At 39.7% G+C, this 25,783-nt stretch overlaps 1 protein-coding gene across 1 annotated transcript in view; it reads right to left on the bottom strand.

Annotated features, from left to right (window-relative positions):
• LOC124805594 (furin-like protease 2) overlaps nt 1-25,783 on the bottom strand; it is a 718,105-nt gene that overhangs the window by 46,949 nt on the left and 645,373 nt on the right. Inside the window, exon 19 of the mRNA XM_047266161.1 lies at nt 2,894-3,093. Coding sequence (XP_047122117.1) covers nt 2,894-3,093 — 200 coding nt within the window. The remainder of the gene's footprint in view (nt 1-2,893; nt 3,094-25,783) is intronic.

The following is a 25,783-nucleotide window of genomic DNA, read 5'->3' as shown; positions in this document are numbered from 1 at the left end:
AACTACACACTAGGACGAACCTGTGGTTCCTAAATGATGGCTGTCCAGCCCATAGTTCACAACCTTGGCCGGCTCATTACCCGAATTTTACGCCTTTAGGATTTTACTGTGGAATAGGTGAAAGACGCTGTCTACAACGACATACCAACTACACCCAATGATACGCAACGATGAATTACTGCAGCCTGCTCGATCATCTCTGCTGAAATGTTAGCACGTATGCTACAGTCGTTTCCTACCAGACTGGAGGGGTGTACTGCTGCTGCCGGTGGTCATTTTGAACGCAGTATGTGGTTGTCAGTTGTCCCGTTCCTGGTCAGAATACATATATCTATGGTACCCACTTGTGTTGTTCTTTAATGTGTGAGAGCACAGGTATTGTAAACGTGTCGATTTGGAATCTTAACACCACTTCCTCTGAAATTCTAACTTACCCTAATTTTACTTTGTTAATGTTAATAGCTATTGTTTCATTTAAAATGTGTAAGTTTTCACAGAAAGTACACTCCATATGTATCATTACAATCTATTGATTGGTTAACAGTACGAGTCCGTGACTACCTATTCATTCCGTAAAAACCTCACATCAACAGCACTTTCATTTCTGCAATATTTGCGGTGCACGATTTAGGTTGTTCACCCCGTACATCCCTTGGAGATACATTCTTAAACTGCGCTACCTACAGGACTACTCCATAACTCACACTTAAGTTCCAGGCAGAGATTTATCCCAATCCTCTTCAGACCTTTTGTCTATCATTACACTCTCCAACAACGCTTGGGAAAAATAAAATTTAAATCTTTTGGGACGATTCCACCTATTTTATTACGATGATAATTTCTCTCTATGTAGGTTCGCAACATTAAAATACTTTCACATTCAGAGGAGTTAGTTGTTGATTGAAATATCGTGAAAAGATCTCGCCGCAGCGAAACGCACAACTGTTTTAATGATTGCCATATTAGCTCTTCCCTGTTTCGCGATAATGCCACACGAGCTACCCTTCTTGAAATTCTTCCGATGTTGTCCTTCAGACATATCTGGTAAGCATTCTATTCCACGCCAGAGTACTCTTAACAGAGGATGAACAGGCGTAATGGAGCAGTCTCTTTACCAAATCTGTTGCATTTTCCAAGTGTTCAGGCAGGAAAACACTGTCTTTGGTTTACTTTCCCGAGAACATGATCTATGTGGTCGTTCCAATTTAAGTTTTCATTTACTGTACTTCCTAGATATTTATTTAAATTGACAACCTCTAAATTTGCATGGTTTATTGTGTAACCGAAATTTTACTGTTTTCTTTTCGTATGGTTCTCTTCTGGATTGCTTCACACATTTCGTTGTTCAGAGACAATTACAACGTTTCGCACTATACAAATATCACATCTAAGTTATTTTCATTTCTGTTCTGACCTTCTGATGACTTTACTAGACAGTAAATGACAGCATCATCAGGAAACAATCGAAGAAGGATGCTCAAGTTGTCTCCTAAGTTGTTTATATAGATTATGAACTGCAGAGGGACCGTTACAGATATCACTCCTGTTTTGCTTGATAATTTTTCGTCCATTAATACGTAGTTTTCCCTTCCTGAGAGAATAGCAGGAATCAAGTTGCTTCTGAAGCGATACTCCATACGCATTCAATGTGCTTACTGACTACATATTACGTGTTTTTCCCTACACAGAAACTAAGGCACTAAACTAACGGAATAAAACATAATTACACCATAAGTCTGCAACGAGTCACCAGAGACGACCGGGCGCTGATACGAAAATTCTGAGGAAATGTCCTTAAATAATGTTTTGTCGGTGGAGACTGGCTTCAGCAACTATGTGTAAACCGGTTACTCTCAATCATATTAGGGAGAGCACAGGAATATCGACATCGTTGAAAAATTCAAGGCACTCTGTCTGGCTTAGAAATGTTAGACGCGAAACTGTACCACAAAAATTGGAAAATGTTGTACACTTCCTTAGCAAATATCAAAATAGGTGCAGAGCATTTTTTTCGAAAATGAGGTCGAAATTTCAGGCTTATTAAAACCTATAAGTCCGTTGATTCTTGTTGCTGATGGCTATTATAAGCTTATTTGAAGATTTATCGTTCCAGAAGCACAGATTGAAACTTCTGCAGCCGTTTAGGTAATTTTATCGAACTTATGCTGATGGCCTAGTTTCTTGTCCCCGGGGCCACTACACTAAATGCCTATTTTAGGATACCTTCAGTCCATTTAGCTCTCTCTAAGTTTCGTTTTCCTGTCCTCGCCATCTTAAATTAGTTATAACATTTTAATTAACAGTTGCTTACGATTAAGGAGTTGGGAAATAACGACATCCTACCGACATTGCCCCACAATTTGTCTGTCAATATTGCCCCCTCAACATAATTTTGGAGACAAGACTCAAACAGTTTTCTTAGGCTCGAAAAGTGGCAAAATCTATCATGAAGGCTCATTAGAGAACGTACTAGCAGTCTACATTACACTTATTACCATTGAAATGCTGTTGAATCGCTTACATCAGATGAAGCCTATGCCAAAATAAAATCAAAATTCAAGAATCTAATTTTTAGTGCCACGATAAGACTTTTGTTTACAAGGACTCGTCGCCTCTGCACCCCACTTCTGGTGTCGTCTACTAAGCTGTAGCATGGACTGATGTGCTGCTGGTCTGACAAAAGGATGGCGTCGGTATTGCCTGGTATATCGATATTCCCTCGTTTTCCCCTAATCTTTGGATGAATGATGATGGCCTAAGGTCCACCTAGCACAAATGTGAGAAATGAGCAGACTAGAGAGATAGACAAGTCATGAAAATGTTAATGAAGAACTGAAACCATAAATTTTTATACCTTAGAACTGCATACGGAGAGCAGTAGCTGCAGACTCACCATTGCAGGTGCGGCAGTAGTGGTGACACTTCTCGCAGCCGAAGGGCGTCTGGAAGAACCCTTCGGGACACTCTGGGAGGCACTCGCCGGCCGCCAGCTGCCACCCCCGCGGACACGTGACGCACTGGTCCCGGCGCGGCCCGCTGCACGTGGCGCAGCTCAGATAGCACTTGGCGCACACGCCGCGGTCCCCGTAGTACCTGCAACCACACGTCGGTGGGCACATTAGCCCCGGTGTTCGTTGCCAAAGAATCGTAATACCAGTTGATCGACTGCCGTTTGCACGTCAACGCTGTTTTGACACCGCCGGCAACATCTACAATAATACACGGATGTGCCACAAAATGATGACCGTAGCCCACCGCGAAACTGAGTGACGCTTGGTGACACTGCTATCAGGTGACACAACAGTAGAGCAGAGGCGAATACGGAAGGTTCTATCGACGATACAGGTCGTAAATGAGGATACTCACTAACAACGACTTTAAAAAATCCGGGTAAGTGCGACTAGGGCTCGTGTACCGAGGGTTCTGTACAAATGTAAACAAGTATACAGGGTGGTCGTCAATCCCCGTTACAAACTGCTAGGACATGTAGAGGGTAGTGAGTACTTAACATTTTGAACAGGAACCCATGTCCGGAAACGTATCGTTTCCGTTATACGACAGTTTCAATGCAGATGATTATCTCATCCACCACCACGTGAGGAATGTAATTATGCGTGACCTAGTACAATTGTTGCAATCCATTTGAAAAGAATACTGACTCCTTCCGTTATTACTTATGCTTTTACATTAAAACTTATACCTTATAGTTTACATTAGTCGACAACAACAAGAACCCAGCATCTACGGCACCAGCCGCAACGTACCGACACATTTTAACAGCGGCTCGATGTGGCGACCACCAACGTTGTTACACACATTGTACCTCCGAAGTATGTTCTGGTACACTCTCTCCATCTTGCTCAGAAAGGAGTCCACTATTCAACAACGCATGTTTTCAGTAAGTTACCAGCAACCATAAGAGGTTAGTTTCAGACAAGGCACAATCTAAACATAATTTAAAAGAATTTTTGGTGGCCAACTCCCATTCCATCCATGAGTTTCTCAACAAGTGCAGTAGACCATTTTAATGAATATTTATTACACTTTATTGACAATACTTGGTTGTAACAGCCAAGTAACTACCTACTGTGTGAATGATAGATGTATTGAAAACAAATTTAAGTCTTAAGTCTGTAAATAGTGAGGGTTTAATCTTAAATCTTGTACATAATCTGACTGTTCTTAACTGAGGATCACTGAAATGAATAATTTACTTTAATTTTTGACAATACTTGGTTGTAATAGCCAAGAAACTAGCGAATGTCTGAAGCGTGGATTTAATGAAAGCAGTTGTAAGTATTAAACCTGTAAATATTAGAAGTTTAAATTTAATTCATGTACATAATTTTACTGTTTATTGACTGAGGATCATTAAAATTAATGAAACTCAAGCATTTCTAATTACATTTTTGTAATGTGTTTATCTGATATGTTCTACACGTAGGAAGATTCCCTCTTTTATGGGTCTACGGAATGAATAATTAATCTAATCTAATCCAATCTAATCATCCAACCTGGTGTCTCTTCAATGTGTTGTACAGCAGCCAGAACTCGTGCCAGCATATCATCCTGTCTGAATTGAAACTGTCGTAGCACAAAAACGGTACGTTTCCGGACATGGGTTCCTATTCAAAATGTTTTGTAATCACTACCCTCTACATGTCCTAGAAGTTTGTAACGGGAATTTCCGACCACCCAGTATAGACAGCTCAGCCATACTGGAAATCGAGAATCATGAGATTTTTTGTCTGTTATCGATATCGATGTAGGCCTGTGTAAGATGCCTACTCACTTATTCATATGTATCATGGCCAAGTTTCTCTCTAAAACGATCTGTGTTGATATGACTACCGCGATCGTGGTACAGTATCCATTAAAAATTTTCACACTCGATTAGTTCCAATGTATGTGAAATGGATTTGGAAGGAGACATCGACTTCATATAAATGAAAGGTTTATTGCTTCTAATACAACACGGTACACGTTCCTAAGGTTTCTAAACACACATATTGACGTTCACTCTTATTTCAGCTTGTATTTATCTTTCTGAGGAACCATTGCTTATACCCCCCTTTGCTAACGTCTCGCTTCTGATATTGGTGAGTTCTCAATCCCGTTCACGAACACTGCCATTAGAGGATTTATCTAACTTCTCACAGCACGCGGGGACATATCGTCTATCGTCATCTGACATCCAGCCACGAATGCTCACTACTCTTGCCTTCCGCGCCACCCGTATCGGTTGGCGCCAGACCGAGCTTCTCAGTCACGGGGGTTTCCATGGTGGCAGTGTTCGTGCTCTAGGCCACTACATATAAGGTGTAAGGTACAGATATCAACACTCAAGGAGTCACAATATCTGTAACCTTATACGTTATTTCAATCCTGGGAATTGCAAGACCTTTGAGAATGTTGTAAGATTCAAGTTTAAAATTTTAATGTGAGCCTCACATTTGTTATTGTAATTTTTAATTTATTGTTTTAATTTTAGACTTACATTAACCTAATACACCATGTGGTGACTTCAGTCTTCTTAACTACATCTGTTGTCGTTCCTTTTGCGATACGGCGGAGGCCTCCGGAAAATAGAACGATACAGCCTGTCATAGAGCTACTGTTATTAAGCAAATGTGGAACTGTTCTGTGGAACACTTCAACGAATATCGTATGCCTTATCAGAAATCTTATCCCAAACAATGGGAATGCAGTCCTACGTCACGTATCACTATTTCTTTGCTCTAAAGCGTTACACATGCTGTACATGTTGCACTCATGGACTGTCAGTGCGGTAGTCAGACGCCTTCCGCCTATGAGCGCTAGATGGTAAAGGCATGGTTTTCACGGCTGCAAGGGACTTCATTTCTTCGTATCTCAGCCAATTACGGCGAAATATTTGTAAGTTACCTAGACAATCACTGTACCTATTACTGGAAACCACATCAAAATTTCTGCTGTAGTCTGTGACACTGGACACATTACGAATGCAGTGTAGGTATGCAAGGGGGAAAAAGTGATATCATTACAATTTAATGTATTTCGGAACTTCTCTTTTCTTGTACTCTGAAACCTTGCTTCTTACCAAATTTCGTGAATCTAAATCAACGGGAAGTACCCTGCAGATTTTGATGAGTGAATCTTTGGAATATCAAAATATATGACATAAATGGCTGTATCTTTTGATTAATTTAATTAGAAGCTAGGGACAGTACGCCGTACTATGTGATATAAATATTAACTTGATACGTCTACTCGTTCCTGAGAATAAGGGGGTCATAACAATAGGGCAGGCAGACAGTCGGATAGGAAATGACAAAACAATATTTTTTTCCTGTAATATAATTATAGATCAACAATGTTCGGAATCTTACCTTTACTTGCACTGTCAAATCTTAATTCTCCAAATTCCGTGATTCTAGATCTAAGGAAAATACCCTATGTTTTCATGAGTGAGTCTTACGAGTATCAACATATGTGACATAAAGGATCGTATTTTTTGTGTATTAAATTAGAAGCTTACATTTTCCACAGCGGCGTGACATTCTGAACCTTAATATGTGACATAAGTTTCAACTTGTTCAGCTACCCACTCCGAAGGAAAAGGGATCTTAACTGACGGACAGATAGAGAGTCGCATATGAAATGACAAATAGAGTATTTTTCCGTGTGTCTTAATTACGAATTAGCACATTTCCGATGTTTTCCATTTCTTGTACAGTGAAACCTTACTTCCTTCCAAAATAGCATGATTCTGGGTCAGCGGGAAGTACAGTTGAGGTTTTGAAGAGTGGGTTTTTCGAGTATTAAAATTTGTGACATAAGTGGCCGTATCTTTTCACTAAATTCACTTCGAATGAGATTCGACCTTATTGCTCCAGAGTGGTGCGTCGTCCCCACGCCTGGGAAAGAGCATCCCGGAAACGTCGAATATCGTCGCTGTTCATGTGCCACTGTCATGAGCATCTGCAGAAACTGATTAATGGCACGTGTAATCACAAGCAAGCGAAGCAGCACAGAATGTGGACGACACAGGCAGTTACACATGGCAGATACGTGGTTAGAATATAATACTGATGCTGGAATACCTTAATGTGTTTTTGGAGTACACTGTTCATGCACTCTATCAAACATAGGCCTCAGTAGCAGACCCGTAAGAGTTCCCTCTCAGTGTCATTATAAATTATGGCACGGGGCCATGGAACGTAGTTCATGCCAAAAGTGTCGATTGGTCGAGTAAATCGCGTTCCTTGTTACGCCATGGCGATGACTGTGCCTTGATAGAATGTCATCCAAGTGAATGGCTGCTCGAAACATTCACCATGCCGCATATGCAGACCGTGCATTCAGTATTACGATGTGATGGACTTTCAACACGGATTCCATGCTAACTACGGTAGTAACAGGACGAAAAAGACAGCTGTGGATTATGTGAACATATCCTTTCAAGGGTATTGACTTCCCAGATGGCGGTGAAATCTTCCAGTTTCATTACTGTTCATGACACACGACGAGAAACGTCATACAGTGATTTCACATTCGTGACAGAAATGGCATGTCCATTGCGTAGACGCCTTGTGCCACATATTTCTGGGAATCCTCAACAGACTTGTTGATACTTTATCACATCGAATACTTGCTATATTACACGCGGTTGGGCGGCCCACAAACCGAACATCATCATCATCAACATCTGCTACATTACATTTCAGTGTCTTGACACTACTATACTTGAAAAAAAACTGCCTCTTCAGTAACAATATCTTATTTAGCAAATATTATCCAACGTGTTTTGAAGCTACAGGTCCATTATCAACGACTAAATTGACTTTCTTTTCTTTCCGACTGCTACAATTAATCGCCGTTTTAGGGTAGAGATGTTAACCACGTGCAAATGCTTTCACACTTCTTGTCGTTTTATGCAGCTCTCGACGACATTTCACCTTCTGTAAGCCATTTCTTCTCAACTCTAGCCTGCATCCATTTGAACATCCTCTCTGTAGTCATCCTTTTGCTTCCCTCTGTAATTTGTTCACCACGCTCTCACCCATACCAAACCGCGGATTCCTCCATACCTAATGACCGGCATCATCAACCAATCACATTTTGTTGCTGTCCTCAGTTCAGTACCTCCTATTTAGAATCGTTTTAGCTTTCTTCTGTAGCATTACACTTTTAAAACTCTAGTTATCTTCTTGTCTGCTCTGTTTATCGTCCACGTTTCACTTACATACAAGGCTACTAACGTTTAAATATATATTCGATGTTGTTAAATTTTTTTTGGCCTTTCCAGGCTTTAATTAGCATTCTCTCCAATTCGGCCGTCATCAGTTACTTTACTGCCAAAAGCGCAAGTCTTCTATCAACTTCAGTGTCTCATTCCGCGTTCTAAGGCTTTCAGTAGCCCCTCTTTCAATTCTGCTGCATTCCTTTACCTTTGCTTTAGTTTTATTGGTGTTCATATTGAACGTATTTTCGATGTAATATCCATTCCACAGAGATTATCTGTAAGTCCTTTCCTTAAGACAGAACTACATTCTCATCGGCAGATCTCAAAGGTTTTATTTCTATTCGCTAAAGCTTAATGGTTGTACGAATATACACCAATAGCCGTTATTTTTGAAAACTTGATTGAAGCTACTAGTTAAATGCCTCAGTAGCGTCATATTCAGATCTCTATATCGTTACAGAAAACATAAAAAAATACTTAAAACAATAAAATGAGTTAAAAAATTAAATAAATTGTTGCATCAAAGAGGTACAGCAAAATAATTATGTGATGGGATTGTAATTTACAACATTTTAGCTTCCGCGTGCTGACTTCCTAAAACACAGTTCAAAGTAAATGGTTCAAATGGCTCTGAGCGCTATGGGACTAGAAATCTGAGGTCATCAGTCCCCAAGATCTTAGAACTACTTAAACCTAACTAACCTAAGGACGACACACAGATCCATGCCCGAGGCAGGATTCGAACCTGCGACCGTAGCGGTCAAGCGGTTCCAGACAGAAGGGACTAGAACCGCTCGGCCACTCCAGCCGTCTCCGAAAATAAAGATTTTTGGGGATTGTTACCTTCTTTATGTGTATTGCTGTCATTCCCTTTTATTAAACACCACCCCTCGAGCTTTTACCACCTTCGTAATGTACAGTCTTAGACATAAAAACTGACCAAGGCCGGCCGATACAGAGACTAAGTCCTAGTCGTTCACATAAGATGGCCAATAAAACTGACCGCCCCTGACAACTCTAAGTCCGGCCACCTGCACAATCTGGCAACACTGTAAGATGCGGAAGTGTTAGGAGTAAGTGTTGCGTACTTCAGAGCTGATATGTCTGGAGTGAGACCGTGGTCTTCCGGTAATCGTCGTGCATTCTAAACTTAGAGTCGCATGTGCGTGTCCAACTGTATTTATTTTTTTTTACCACATTTCGGTCTAAAGTTATGAGCCTGATTGAACATCGAAAACAATTCGCTTAGCATTCTACCCACTCGCCATAAGAAGGATTCCAGAAACAATTCCGCAGTACAGCTCGTGGCTGCGTGACGATCATAACGGCTTACGCTCGAGCGTTTCCTCTCGTAGCAGCGGCTACCGAACACCGGCCAGACGCCACCCGCCGCCTGAAATCCGGGGCCGCCCATGTGAAGGCGGCGCCACGCTGTCAGTGTATGTATCAATGCCATTTTCGAATTTGAAGTTCTAGTTATCATCTTGCAGTTAATCATTGGATTTTGCATACTTGAAATTCATGAACTACACTTAAGCATTGTAAAATTAAGTCGCAAGTCGAAAAAGGTGTAGCATCTGCAACACAACGTTTACTTTTAGTACAACAGAGGGGTGAATGTAGAGGAGGCAGCTAGAAAGATTTGAGCTGTGTGTGGAGCGAGTGCTTTTGGGAAAAATACGCCAGAGAAAGATATTCTTGTTTCAACAATGATCGCTCTGGCATGAATGATTTTCCACATTAAGGAAGTCTCGACTACTGATATTAGGACAGATTACCATTTAACCATCATGCGACATTTGCATTCAACAGGCAATGTTCAGAAGTCTGGTGTAGGAGTACTGCATGCTCTAATTCGAAACAACAAAAATCAACGGAGTGACAATTATTGAACGTCATCAGGTCGCTCATTGAGCATTCCTATGCAGTAGTGTTACTGCTGATGTGTTATGATGCCTTTATGGTTAACTTCCTAAGAAGAAATGAAAGGCTGAGCCCCACCAGAAGACGTAGACTAGAGCAAAGAGTGGTGTAAACATAATATTTTACATCTGATAGCTCCAAAAGTGTGTTTTAGACTACGAATTCTGCCCCAAGAGGTGTGTGCAACACAGCTGGAATTTGTTGTCAACAACTGAGACACCTTTCGGTCGCAGTGTAAGAAAATTGAGCAACAAAACTTCATCACCTATGCTACTCCATGATAACTCACTCTGTTGATTTGAGAAACAAAACTATCCAGGAGATTGACAGGAAAGTCGTCTCTCAGGCACTTGTATCGATAGGGAAGTCCTCTCTCAAGCACTTGTCCCTTTCGACATATATTCGTAAAATTTTACCTTTCCCGCACTTGATCGATCAACCGTCAGGGCAATTCATTTATAGACGAAAATACTCTTAAAATTCCACTGGTTTAATGACATCGTTAGGATCAGTGGGTTTCTACGGGCGTAGAATTTGTAAACAACATTAGGATTGTCAGATTGTTTTAGATACCGTGAAACAAAATTCAGCGGCTGATTATTTTCTCTTTGATGATTACTGTTGCGATTAGTAAACTAATGGAAAATGCAATTAAAATATTCCCTGTACTAATACAAATTAAATTCAGCTTACTACAGAAACATCACGACGGCAGTCTATCTTAATAAAGCATTAAGTGTCTGTAAGACGATTGAGCCTATTTTAACACGAATTAGTAGGATATTACCGACTTTTTACTTCGAAAAGATCTGTATTAACTACATCTCCTGTATCATACGAAAGCATTATGAAAATGTGGCATTTCAAAGATACAATTACGTATTCACAACAACAAAAAATATCTCGGCAGAAAACAAAAGTGGCATTATGAAATTGGCAGTACCGTAAGGTTTTCGCTCTGATACTAAGGCTTACTGTAAGTAGCAAGACGAATTTTGCTCGAGCGTTATCTTACGATTCCCTTATTGAGCTTGTATCTGCCTGCTTGTAGCTATACTACGAAAGAATTAAAAATCTGGCTTTCAGCGAGTCTCGAAAGGCGAACGAAAGCAGCTTGCACTTGGTAGCCAAGCATGTTACCTAGGAACTGGTTTTCCTAAAGTGGGAAGACATCCCTTTGTGGTTGAATTGTTGGCAAATGTCCGTCAGACGTGTGGCGTTGGTCTAAGCGTTTCGGTATATTGAATTTGTACTAATGATTTTTCTACAAGTTTTTTCTGTTCCAAATAGAAAGTTGACGTCTCGCATTAGTATTTTCACGTCATGGGTTCAGCGGATTCAGTAGCTGTTCAGGATTGCGTTAGTGTTTGGCTCACCCCAAGTATTTGATTTTCTCGGCACCCATGTGGGGGAGGGTTTCTCCTGACGGCCCCCCGAGATTTTTATTATTATTGTTATAATTATTATGATTGTCATTATGTCACCACCAAATCCGATATGGTGCATCTTGCCACCACTGAAATAGAAGTGCATTGCTTCATTCAGTATTTCCATCACATAAATATAGGTTATAATTGCGTTACATTGCTGCTAGTAGACATATTTCTCACTTTTTCTTAGGCAGTTGCTACCTGTTACTCCATCATAGGAATTAATGTGCGCAGCATTGTTGCAATACAGGCGTTCAAATTACCCAATTTCTGTAATTTCATTTCGATATCGGATCGTTCTAATCGGTTTCAGGCAGTCAGGCTTAATGTGGATATCCGAATACGACTCTCATCATTTGATAGACTGGGTAAACCACTTTCTTAATCGGACGGTTGAATCCAGATCACTTATTTATGACAGGGCCTGAAATCTTAAACACTGTGGAAAATAATAATACAATGTGCTTATTAATAATATGTTACTTAAATACAAATATATGAACGAACGAGATAACAGTTTATTTACAGGAGCAGAGCCCCATCCTTCATAGCAGAGCAGTGCGAGATTGGTTTCAGGGCTAAGAGAGGATGTTTGACTGTTTATGTGTGTGTTTGTGTGTGTGTGTGTGTGTGTGTGTGTGTGTATGTGTGTGTGTGTGTGTGTGAGTGTGTGTGTTTTAGTGTTCACGCACAATCTGAATCAATACTATTAACATTAAAGAGACAACAAACAATAAATATTGCACCAAATATAGCTGTAAAGTCTTTTAATGCGATGGGAAGTTACAAATAGAATTTTTACCCAAACCAAGACCTGCATATTACGTTAGGTAAGATGTAATAGCTCCATAGTATCGTTAGCAGAGGACAGTGCACTCTTGTTGTCGAGGCTCGCGACAAGTGCAGTGATTAGCACTGCCCAACGCCGCCGCGATTTGTTTATGTTGGCTGAGCGTGGACACTGCAGCAGACGCTTCGCCATAAACAGAAGGAAATTACCTTGGCTCGGACTGCAGTGAGCGGATATCACTGCCTGTGTGTTCTTATAGTAACCAACGTGAGACTCTACTCGCAGGTGCCATGGAGTAATTGCAACGGATATCATGTCATTAGTCATCAGATTATTAACCAGTGATGAAATGATCACTCTATTTGAATTCCAAGAAAATAGGAACCTCCTCACAAAGGAATGTGAGGTGGTACCAAAATTTATCTAACATACAAAAATTAACTGCAGGGCTCTCATGTACGCAGTTGTAGCACACAAGGAAATATGTCTTGGAAGCGTATATTTCATTTCCTCTTCTCATATTAACGCCCTCGTTTTAGTATGAAGTGAGAAAATAAACACGAAAAACTAAAGTTCCTGAGAAGCATATTAGTCATTTCCCCTTCTCATATCATAACTTTTGTTTTAGTATGAAGGAAACAAATAAACAGTTTAAGGGTGTAAAGCATCATATGACACCACGTATTGTCTCAAGTTCTTGCAGTTTGATATTAATGCAGTTCCCAATAATTTCACACTAACGGGTTCTTTTGGCTACCGGAATACTCATATGGGAATTATAAAAGTGTAATTGCTAGAACGCTCAACTACCTTAATAACACCTCATTCTCGATTGGATACGACTCGGAAAGCGACAATAATTTGACGTTTCCATCCATCTCCTGACGCCTTACTGAATGAAGTCTGAAGAGCACGCACAGTTGTGTCGCCTGCCGCATGGATTCTGTGATGTGTTGTGGCAGCTGGCAGTCATTGCTGAATACAGGCGTTTGCAATTATCCCCACTGCTTTAGTGGAAATCGTCTTTGTTGCATTTTTTCCATACCGTAATTAGCACAATAACATAAGACTTGTTCTGCTGAAGAACTTGATGCCCACAAGTCCTTCAATATGAATCTCCCAGCGGGAGTAATGCATGAAAGGAGACAGACTGTTGGACAAAAGAATGGACAGCTCCCTGCTTTTTGCGTTTCCGACAGCGCCTACGATAAGAATCTGGTGTCATATTATGCTTCACAACCTCAAACTGTTTATTTTTTTACTTCATACTAAAACAAAAGTTATGATACGAGAAGAGGAGATGACTGATATGCTTCTCAGGAACTTTAGTTATTCGTGTTTATTTTCTCACTTCATACTAAATCAAGGGCATTAATATGAGAAGAGGAAATGAAATATACGCCTCCAAAGCATAATATTTCCTTGCGTGCTACTACTGCATACATGAAAGCCCTGCAGTTAATTTTTGTATGTTGGATAAATTTTGGTATCACCTCACATTCCTTTGTGAGGAGGTTCCTATTTTCTTGGGATTCAAATAGAATGGACATTTCATCACTGGTTAATATTCTGATGACTAATGACATGATACCCGTTGCAATTACTCCATGGCACCTGCGAGTAGAGTCTCACGTTGGTTACTATAAGAACACGTAGGAAATGATATCCGCTCACTGCAGTCCGAGCTAAGTTGATTTCTTTCTGTTTATGGCGAAACGTCTGCTGCAGTGTCCACGCTCAGCCAACATAAACAAATCGCGTCGGCATTGGGCACTGCTAATCGCTGCACTTGTCGCGAGCCTCGACAACAAGAGTGCACTGTCTCTGCTAACGATACTATGGAGTTAAATACATCTAAACTAACTTAATACGCAAGCCGTGGTTTGGGTAAAAATTCAGTTTGTAACTTCCCATCGCATTAAAATACTTTACAGCCATATATGAAGCAATATTCGTTGTTTGTTGCCTCTATAATGTTAATAGTATTGATTCAGATTGAGCGTGAACACGAAGCACACACACACAAACACACACACACACACACACACACACACATACAATCATTAATTCCAGTGAGGGTGACAACTACTGTGTGTTGAACAACACGTGCAGAAGTCAATTTCGCAGTTGGCGTCGAGTGGACGAGATTTTTCAGTTACCTTGCATTGCAAGAATTGTAAGTAAATGGATTTGTATCTAAAGTGCAGCGACAAAGCAAACCTTGACCGGCTATCAGATAATTGTCCACATGGGTTTTGTGGACGAGTATACTTTTAGTAACCACGCACGATCATTAAGTATGATTTCTCGAAGGCGTAGGGGCATTGATTTCATTAAGTCGTCGACAGTGTAGCGTGGTGGTTTACTTACCATCATACGTTTTCTATATTCGTCCAAAGGTCGCTTGCATTTGTAGGTCCACATGGCAATAACCTTGTTTCCTCTGCCCATATATTCTCTATCTGGTTGATGTTCGGTGATCGTGGAACAAACGGCAACAGCTTTATCCTCTCTTAGCCCTGAAACCAATCTCCCACTGCTCTGCTATGATGGATGGGGCTCTGCTCCTGTAAATAAACTGTTATCTCGTTCGTTCATATATTTATATTTAAATAACATAATAGTAATAATCACACTGTATTATTATCTCCCACAGTGTTTAATAATTCAGGCCCTATCATAAATAAGTGATCTAGATTCAACCGTCCGATTAAGTATGTGGTTTACCCAGTCTATCAAATGATGAGAGTCGTATATCCACATTAAGCCTGACTGCCTGAAACCGATTAGAACGATCTGATATCGAAATGAAATTACAGAAATCGGATAATATGAACGTCTGTATTGCAACAATGCTGCGCACATTAATTCCTATGAGGGAGTAACAGGTAGCAACTGCCTAAGAAAAAGTGAGAAATATGTCTACTAGCAGCAGTGTAACGTAATTATAACCCATATTTATGTGATGGAAATACTGAATCGAGCAATGCACTTCTATTTCAGTGGTGGGAAGATGCATCATATTGGATTTGCTGATGAAATAATCACAATAATAATAATAATAATAATAATAATAATAATAATACCGTGGGGCCGTTAGGGGAAACACTCCCCCATATGGGTGGTACCGAGGAAATCAAATACTTGGGGTGAACCAAATACTAACACAATCCTGAAAAGCTACTCAATCCGTTGAACCTAATATCCAAGCACGTCTCAGAGAAAATCACCGCTACTCTGGTCACCGCCTATTAGCTCAATGAGCTCGGCTAAAAATATTTGCTTTCAAAGGCTTCAATACCCTCTGGTCCTGTCCGGTCCTGGTATCACCCAAGCCAAACCAACGAAACACAAGCAAACATGAACTGTGCAAGCAAAAATCAACTTTACCCTAGGTGGTACACAACCCGGCTGTCGACAGGCGGCTGTTGAATTTTCGGATTCTGGGGAGTGCAGGTTAGCACGGCAGAGAATATCTAAGATCTCTGGTAAATTTGCCTACAAGCAGAAAACATGCATTTGAAAACTAAACATCGATACATTGATGCAAGCACGAATACAAAATAATCTCACAAAAGAAATCGACCAACAAAAAATTCTCATCCTTGCTCTTCACGAACCACGACCAACTGACAGTGAAACCTGGCATTACGGATACCAGTGCATCTTCGGAAGCAAAATACAATAAAAGGTAGCGAAAGGCGTACCAATCTTTGGCATTGTTTTTCTCGAATACAGATATATCATGATCTGTGTCAAAGATATCACACCCATCAACAATCGACTTACGACTATGCTCATTGAGAGCCCCAGCAAAAAATATACACTCATCAATGCACATGCTCCCACCAACGTCCAAAGTAAGAAAAACACCACATATGTCGAAAAATTCTGGAACACACTCGAAAATACTATGAGCAAAATTCACCAAGATGACGTGAAAATACTAATGGGAGACGTCAACTCTCTCATTAGAACAGAAGAAACCCGTAGAAAATCATTGGTACAAATTCAACATACTGAAACGCTTAGACCAACGCCACACGTCTGACTGACATTTGCCAACAATTCAACCACAAAAGGATGTCTTCCCACTTTAGGAAAACCAGTTCCTAGGTAACATGCTTGGCTACCAGGTGCAAGCTGCTTTCGTTCGCCTTTCGAGACTCGCTGAAAGCCAGATTTTTAATTCTTTCGTAGTATAGCTACAAGCAGGCAGATACAAGCTCAATAAGGGAATCGTAAGATAACGCTCGAGCAAAATTCGTCTTGCTACTTACAGTAAGCCTTAGTGTCAGAGCGAAAACCTTACGGTACTGCCAATTTCATAATGCCACTTATGTTTTCTGCCGAGATATTTTTTGTTGTTGTGAATACGTAATTTTATCTTTGAAATGCCACATTTTCATAATACTTTCGTATGATACCGGAGATGAAGTAAATACAGATCTTTTTGAAGTAAAAAGTCGGTAATATCCTACTAATTCGTGTTAAAATAGGCTCAATCGTCTTACTGACGCTAAATGCTTTATTAAGATAGACTGCCGTCGTGATGTTTCTGTAGTAAGCTGAATTTAATTTGTATTAGTACACGGAATATTTTAATTGCATTTTCCATTAGTTTACTAATCGCAACAGTAATCATCAATGAGAAAATAATCAGCAGCTGAATTTTCTTTCACGGTATCTAAAACAATCCGACAATCCTAATGTTGTTTACAAATTCTACGCCCGTAGAAACCCACTGATTCTAACGATGTCATTAAACCAGTGTAGTTTTAAGAGTATTTTCGTCTATAAATGAATTGCCTTGACGGTTGATCGATCAAGTGCAGGAAAGGTAAAATTTTACGAATATATGTCGAAAGGGACAAGTGCTTGAGAGAGGACTTCCCTATCGATACAAGTGCCTGAGAGACGACTTTCCTGTCAATCTCCTGGATAGTTTTGTTTCTCAAATCAACAGAGTGAGTTATCATGGAGTAGCATAGGTGACGAAGTTTTGTTGCTAGATTTTCTTACACTGCGACCGAAAGGTGTCTCAGTTGTTGACAACAAATTCCAGCTGTGTTGCACACACCCCTTGGGGCAGAATTCGTAGTCCAAAACACACTTTTGGAGCAATCAGATGTAAAATATTATGTTCACACTACTCTTTGCTCTAGGCTACGTCTTTTGGTGGGGCTCAGCCTTTCATTTCTTCTTGGGAAGTTAACCATAAAGGCATCATAACACGTCAGCAGTAACACTACTGCATAGGAATGCTCAATGAGCGACCTGATGACGTTCAATAACAGTCACTCCGTTGATTTTTGTTGTTTCGAATTAGAGCATGCAGTACTCCTACACCAGACTTCTGAACATTGCCTGTTGAATGCAAATGTCACATGATGGTAAAATGGTAATCTTTCACATATATCAGTAGTCGAGACTTCCTTAATGTGGAAAATCATTCATGCCAGAGCGATCATTGTTGAAACAAGAATATCTTTCTCTGGCGTATTTTTCCCAAAAGCACTCGCTCCACACACAGTTCAAATCTTTCTAGCTGCCTCCTCTACATTCACCCCTCAGTTATACCAAAAGTAAATGTTGTGTTGCAGATGTTACACCTTTTTCCACTTGCGACTCAATTTTACAATGCTTAAGTGTAGTTCATGATTTTCAAGTATGCAAAATCCAACGATTAACTGCAAGATGATAACTAGAACTTCAAATTCGAAAATGGCATTGATACATACACTGACAGCGTGGCGCCGCCTTCACATGGGCGGCGCCGGATTTCAGGCGGCGGGTGGGGTCTGGCCGTTGGCCGGTAGCCGCTGCAACGCGAGGAAACGCTTGAGCGTAAGCCGTTATGATCGCCATGCAGCCACGAGCTGTACTGCGGAATTGTTTCTGGAATCCTTCTTATTGCGGCTGATAGAATGTTAAGCGAATTGTCTTCGATGTTCAATCAGACTCATAACTTTAGACCGAAATGTGGTAAAAAAAATACGGTTGGACGCAAACATGAGACCCTACGTTTAGAATGCACGACGATTACCGGAAGACCACAGACTCACTCCATCCATATCAGCTCGGAAGTAGGCCACAGTTCCTCCTAACACTTCCGCATCTTACAGTGTTGCCAGATTGTGCAGATGGCCAGACGCAGAGTTGTCAGGGGCGGTCAGTTTTATTGGCCACCTTAAGTGAACGACTCGGACGTAGTCTCTGTGGCGGCCGGCCGGCGGTCAGTTGTTATGTCTAAGACTGTACGTGTTTTCATGTTCTCTTGCTGGTGACATAAACACGATATATCGATTCACATATTATCAGAACTCACAACGTAGACTATCTCCTTTGAGTGCCTACTCTGGTCACTCTTTTGAGAGTTGCTGTTGCATGTGTGGACATCACTACAGGTACGTTTATGACATTCCTAATGTGAGCTATGATTTGCTTTAACTCCTGCTTAATTCGTATATTGCTTTCATACAGACTTTTACGGAATCCAGAAACTACAGTGGTTCTTGCATTATGGACATACATGTCTGGTATACCTCTTGTGTAACCTTATATTTCACTTACGAATATGCAGTGTCTTTATTGTTCAAATATGAACAGTTCAATTTTGACATAATGATAACTTATATTTTTGACTTTACTACGTTTCAACTTCGTACTTCTCGTATATACTTAGTCTCGTAGGTGTTGGGATCCATATTATTCGCCTTTATCGTCGCTGTTTCAAAAAAATGGCTCTGAGCACTATGGGACCCAACTGCTGAGGTCATTAGTCTCCTAGAACTTAGAACTAGTTAAACCTAACTAACCTAAGGACATCACAAACATCCATGCCCGAGGCAGGATTCGAACCTGCGACCGTAGCAGTCTTGAGGTTCCAGACTGCAGCGCCTTTAACCGCACGGCCACTTCGGCCGGCCGTCGCTGCTTAGTCCGCATTCCGTTGATTGCATTCTGCTTGAAGGATTCAGTTTTTTTGTTTATTTATGCCAAACTTTGTAACGGTATCCAGGCTGATTCCCGTAACGCGATATTCCTTGGTTACGTTAAGTACAGCTCACGGTTTGTGTATCCATATTCATTTTAATGATGAGGTTCCGACAACATATGTACCACCAAATAACAGGTTGCTCTAGTTTTTCTTTCAGTTTATGTACATACGTAATAAACGTTTATATATTTCCACAACAGTGTATAGTAATTACAGCTGTTTGCTGTCTTACGTTATTCAACATACAACGCCGTTTTAATTTTGACATATAGTTAGATCCCTTGCTATAATTTTGATTACATTTATACAATGATGTAACCCACAGTATAATATGACTACCGTCTGGTTTTTAAACCTTTATGTGTATTTGATGTTATTATACCTTTTCCATGTCCTTGAGTTACACTTTAGAATCATAGTTTCTACATAAATCTAGACTAAGGCTACACTCTCATATTGCTGAGTTCGTGTCTCATCCCAGTACACTACAGGATATAGTAATGGCTGCATATCTGATATGGTACTTCAATCTTGCACTTTAGTGCCTTGCACTGAGTTGACACAGATTACCTCTTTTCCTTTATTACCATCTGTAAAACACTTTATATTCATAGATATGACATGATGGATACTTCATAACTTTATAATCCGTTTTTAACTTTTTATTAATAATAGTACCTTCTATAGTTTTTCAATAATATTTATTTCTGATTAGATACTTGCTATGGTGTTCACCCCTTCGCACCTGTCACGGTTTATACAACCCTGTGATTTCTGTTTCAGGTAGGGATGTCCTCTCTATATTTACCACCGCCCCCTTCACAACCATACTGAAAAACTGATGTGTATCTGTTTATTGTAGTGGATCCACACTCTCTTACTCCTTACGAATAGCCTGACTCATTTATATGCCATTACACACACCACTAATACTTTGGAGATACCCATTTTTAACCTCTACTAAAAGGAGGTAACTTGCCTGATGTACATTTTTACCTATTTGCATGATATGAAGGTGGTATGGGATCTTTTCCACCTTTGTATAACCTAACGCGAATTTTCCTTTGTACACTTCTCCAATTGTGTGGTTATTTTGAACCGCTTCCTACTAAGTACTTTGGTTTGACTTAAGATTTTCCCTGGTTATTGTACACCCTTTTGCATTATGTGGAGCTATCGATATTTTAATGATACTTCGTCGCCTATGTGCTAATGAAGTGGTTTTTTTCTTGTAATTTTTTATGCACACCTCCTTTCTATCTAAATATGAGTATAATCTTACTCTTATTTGAAAACCTTTTATATATCCAGAACATACTTGTTCACATAAACTTTACATAGATCCTTTCTTGGTGCTTCTTAATTCTGAGGTAGGCCTCTCCCTACGTACCTTCACATTTGGTATCGAGTGGATACAGGGTCTTTTTACAGCTGCATGTATCAACCCTTTGCTCTGTTCTTTCTATTTCGTGATGGAACGCTTATTTTAATGGAGATTCCGCTTCGTTTTCACACTCATTTCAACTTAAGATGGTTTTGTTTTCTCGTCCTTAGTGCATATTTCCATTAACAAAGCACAACGATCATCTTTGTACAACATGTCACCTTTCTAGAGGTTAACAAAAGCCCGTCCTGATAGTGTTAATCCTGAATTTCTTTTCTTATTTAGTTTGAGATGTACTCTGCACTTTACTTACCGATGGGACGTTGTTATAACTGAGTGGCCACTGTTACTTGCTTCTGGCTTATATGTTTCCATGCCACTTCGCAAGCGCATGATCTTACTTTTCATAGCATTGCTTGTCATAATTTTGTTTATGACATGACGTGGAGGAGAAAGGACAAAAATGGTAGAACTCTTCTGGAACAGAAGCACACCCAGGAAGCTGTTGTTGGAAAAGGATGATGATGCTGACGATGAACTTTTCCTATTTTCTTCTAAACCTGAGACGTAACTCATTTTGATGCTACTTACTCATGTTGTACACAAATTCACCTCAATTATTTTACATCTTGGTTGAGTACTATATTTTCTACTCCCACTTCGTATTTTTTTCGTACACTATTACTATATTTTTTATATCATCCCTATTACATGTAATTTATGAAATTTCCTATTCTTGATTTCTCATTAAATGTGGTTATCATTAAATGTGTAGCTTTGCTACAGCCCGTTATAGTGACACCATTGTGGTCCATAGTTGTCTTAATAGATATGATGTATCATACCTTATGTCTTTGAACTACTATTTTTCGTGTTACTTTTAGTTCATAATTATTAATTGTATCTGTTTAATGCAACAGTTATAGTGTGTTACTGAACTTCGTTTGGATTCCATTGTTTTAAGTATTTTTTTGTATTTTTTGTAATCATATAGAAGCTGGAAGAAGTGCTACTTGTTTTCCTTTAATCAACATTTTAGCTTGTTCAAAAATTTCAATACCTTCTAAACTTTCACAGAAATTAAGGCCACATAAGTATGTTCTTTTCCGAATGTATGTCTCTCCAAATGTTCATTTGGGTAGCTGAAGTACAAGGTTTTTGTTAATATTGCCTTTTCCATTCTTGTGGTGATATTTCGACAGAAACTTTCTTCCTCTAACACATTTTCCTTTACATCTAACCGAGAAGGGAAATATAAATTTTCAAAGATTTAGCAAATTTTTTTTATACAACTATGTATGGTCTTAAAAATTTTCATTCCCTATGTTACCCCCGTATCGACTGAATTTCTAAAAACAATGCAATTCGTATTTTTATAATTTTCAATCGAGAATTCAAGCACCAGTTTCCATAGATGTCACTTTAAAAATTCTTTAGTAGTTCTTTAGTGATGGTCTGTTTTCAAAATCTTCCACTCACTATTCATCGCTCATACGTATTAAAGTTCTACAAGTACTGCAACACGTATCTCTTTACTTCTGAGAAACCAAATAACAATTTTCATAAATCTAATTTCTAAATTGTAACAGCGACACATGTAAATAAAATTTCATCCCCAATTTCATACCCTAAGGAAACAAATGTCGAAAAATCCCATCTTCAATGACACCTGCAGTACAATGTCTTTCTGCCAATTTCTAGTTTCTATCCTTAGTGGTTAGGGATATACATAGAGGTTTACGATTAAACTTTAATTATCGATCTAGATTTCTCCTTTACTTGTTCCTCACCCATTTCACTTCCTTCAACATTTCCTACGGCATGGCTGCTTCCATACAAACTGTAAATAACCTTTCGTTTCTAGTAATTTAGGCTTCGACTTTCTAAGTTTCAATGAGTTCTGTCCAGTCAACTATGTATAGGATTAGTTGTATGGCACATACTGCCACACTTTTTGCATCAATTCTCAATAACCAAAACTGATCAACAAGGTTGTTTTCTACCAGTTTCTCCATTCTTCTACAAATAATTTGTGTCAGTATTTTGCATGAATCACTTGTTAAATTCGGTATGTGGTAATCTTCACACCTCTCAGCACATGTTTCCTTCGCAACTGGAATACATACACTGTAGTTGATTTCTCAGAGTATTTCGCTTGGCTTGTTCTTTCAAGAACTCAGCAATTCTGAGGGCCTTGTTTTGGTTTAGGCCTTCCAGTGCTCTTTCAGCCTTTTAGTGCTCTGTCAGATTCTTCTAGCAGTATCATTTTTCCGATCGTAACATTTACTTCCTCTTCCCGTCCATAACACTAGCTTCATGTTCATCTCCCTGGACTCGCATTCTGGAGGACGGTGGTTGAAACCCGTATCCGGCCATCCAGATTGAGGTTTCCCGTGATTTCCTAACCCACTTAAGGCAAATGCCGGGTTAGTTCCTTTGAAATGTCATGGCCGATTTCCTTTTCCATCCTTTCCTGCTCTTAGCACGTGCTACATCTTTAATATCTTCGCTGTCGACGGGACGTCAATCTCCTCCTTTTCTCAACGTTCCCTTCTTTGCGAATTACTCGATCGTAGTCTGCACTCTTGATTTTCAGACATCTACTATCCTTTTCTCCAAAGGTCTCTGTAAATTTATTATAGGCGGCATCTATCTTTGCCCTAGTTATGCATTCTTCCACAACGTTGCAAGTGTTCTCTACCCTTCCTTCTTTGGGAATTTACACTTTTAGTCAGTCTCTGTTTTAGATGTCAGTATTGGTTTTTGGCTGTTTTCTTTACTCTATCATTATATTTTCTCATTTCGTCACTTATATTCGAAGTTTCGTGCATTACCCCAGAAATTTAACTAGGCTTGGCGTATGTCTGTCTCATTTTTCATTAGTTTATCTCTCCAGGCTACAGTCACGTTCTATGGTGTTTCGTACCCCTTCTTCCGCCAGTAGTAGCCTTTTATGTCTTTCAAAACTCTCAATAATCTCAGATTTTTTGAGCTGTCCTTGGTATAATAACTTTAGCTCCTTACCTTTCTACAATTTGTACTGCTTTAATTGATAGTTCTTAAACAACGATTATGGTCACATTATGCGACATCTGTGGCAAGAAATGCCTCGCCGTTTAACATCTGTGACCGAAATCACTGTCTTACTATTACAAAATATATCTAAAATATTTCTGTGTCTTAAGATTTTTTTCAAGTGTACAACCTTCTCTCACGATTCTTAAGCTAAGAATCAGCAATAATAGAATTGTGGTTTGTGCAAAATTCTGTCTGGCAGCTTCTTCGTTGAATTCTTTCCCCAGTCAGCGTTTTCCTACCTCTATCGAATTCATGTCTCCAGTCAAAATTACATTTTGGTCTTCCTTAATCTTCTCTATCAATCTCTTCATTAGTTGCGGATCTGGTTGGCATATAAGCTTGTACTATTGAGGTGCATATAGGTTTCATGCCTACCTCGATTAGAGTAATGTGCTTCCAGTGCTGTTTATAGTAGTTTGCCTGCTTTCATTTTTATTATTAGCTATTTTCCCTGTATTGTTCGTATTTGATTTTGTCAAAACAGCCCCGACCTCAACTAAGCTGAAGTCCTGCACTTCCGACCATCAGCTTTCATTATCTCCTAATATGTATAATACCAACTTATGGATTTCCGTTTTTCAGTTCCATTAAGGGGTTTAACAATCTCCCATCGGGCACATCAGTTTTCAGTAGGGTTGTCTTATTGTTCCTGATGACATCCTCCAGAGTAGGCTTACAACTGGGTACTATTGCATCTCCAGTGTATTTTATCCAAAGAAGATGTCGTCATCTTTTAACCATATGATAGAGCTGCAGGTACTCTGAAAAAGTTGTGGCTGTAGTTCGCCCTGGCTTTTAGCTGTTCATAATAACAGCACTGTAGGGCCACTTTGGCTAATGTTACAACTCCTAGATCAATTATTCATGCTTTCCCCTGTGACTGCTAAAGCGGTTGCTGCCCCTACTCTCGGAAAATATGTTATTCACTTACCTTCCGTTGTTGATGCAACCAAAATACGGCTATGTGTACCTATGACGCATGTTATCATCCCCATATCGCGAAGGTGCATGGTTGGTGGAGCTACACTTCCAACAACGTAACAAATTACGACTGTCCTAAACCGTTTGAATGACACAATTTTATTTATGATTCAAGATTACCCTAAAAGGTATCGTAGTTGTTAAATTTGTTAGACTAGAAGACCAAATAAAAATATGTGATTAGAGATGACACATTATTAACGAGAAATTCATACCTCGTTCATAGTATTTGCAGATTGGCTCCTTTTAGAGGGTCAAGAGAAAGGACGACTATTCTGCAGAAAAACAATGATGTACACGGTCTGTGTGATAATGATATAATGCTTGATGTTATAGACGATCTTACACTAAGCTAGTACATAAGTGGTGCCCGTTCTCTTGGACATGACTGAATGAACAAGTGCCATTTTGATCCTTCAGCTGTTATGATTCAAGACTCAAAGGAATTACAGCTGTTAGCTGCCATGGGTACTGACTTATACCAATGAGACAAGTTGCCGAACAGAGATTCGAAGCGTCTCCTGCTTACTAGACCGATGTGCTGGGCACTATGGCATCTAGACACTGTGATCATCCCACTGAAGGCACTATCCTGTCATGCCTCCTATCAGAATCAAATTCTCAACATACACCACACACGATTGTCTGCTGTATTGCCGATGCTCATAGTCTCATTACTCAATGCATCTCGACGATTCCAGTAACAGTTCGAGCTCAGTGTACATCGACACTGAAAGGATAATTAGCTGTCCTTGCTTCAAGGTCTGAAAGAACAGACACCACGGATAGACTATAATTAAGGTGATGACGGCCAATGATCCCTTCAGCGCAGCTTTGGACCAAGTTCGAAATCTTATGGAAATTGACGAGATGCCATAAGAAGCCTTTAGTAGTCCGTAGTATAAGTTGAGAATTTAAGTCAGACAGGAGGTGTGACTTGGTGGTCTGTGTGGTTATGGCGAACACTGTGTGT

This window comes from Schistocerca piceifrons, chromosome 7 (assembly GCF_021461385.2).
Source record: "Schistocerca piceifrons isolate TAMUIC-IGC-003096 chromosome 7, iqSchPice1.1, whole genome shotgun sequence".
Taxonomy (NCBI): Eukaryota; Metazoa; Arthropoda; class Insecta; order Orthoptera; family Acrididae; genus Schistocerca; species Schistocerca piceifrons.
This window is presented reverse-complemented; position numbering and strand designations above follow the sequence as displayed.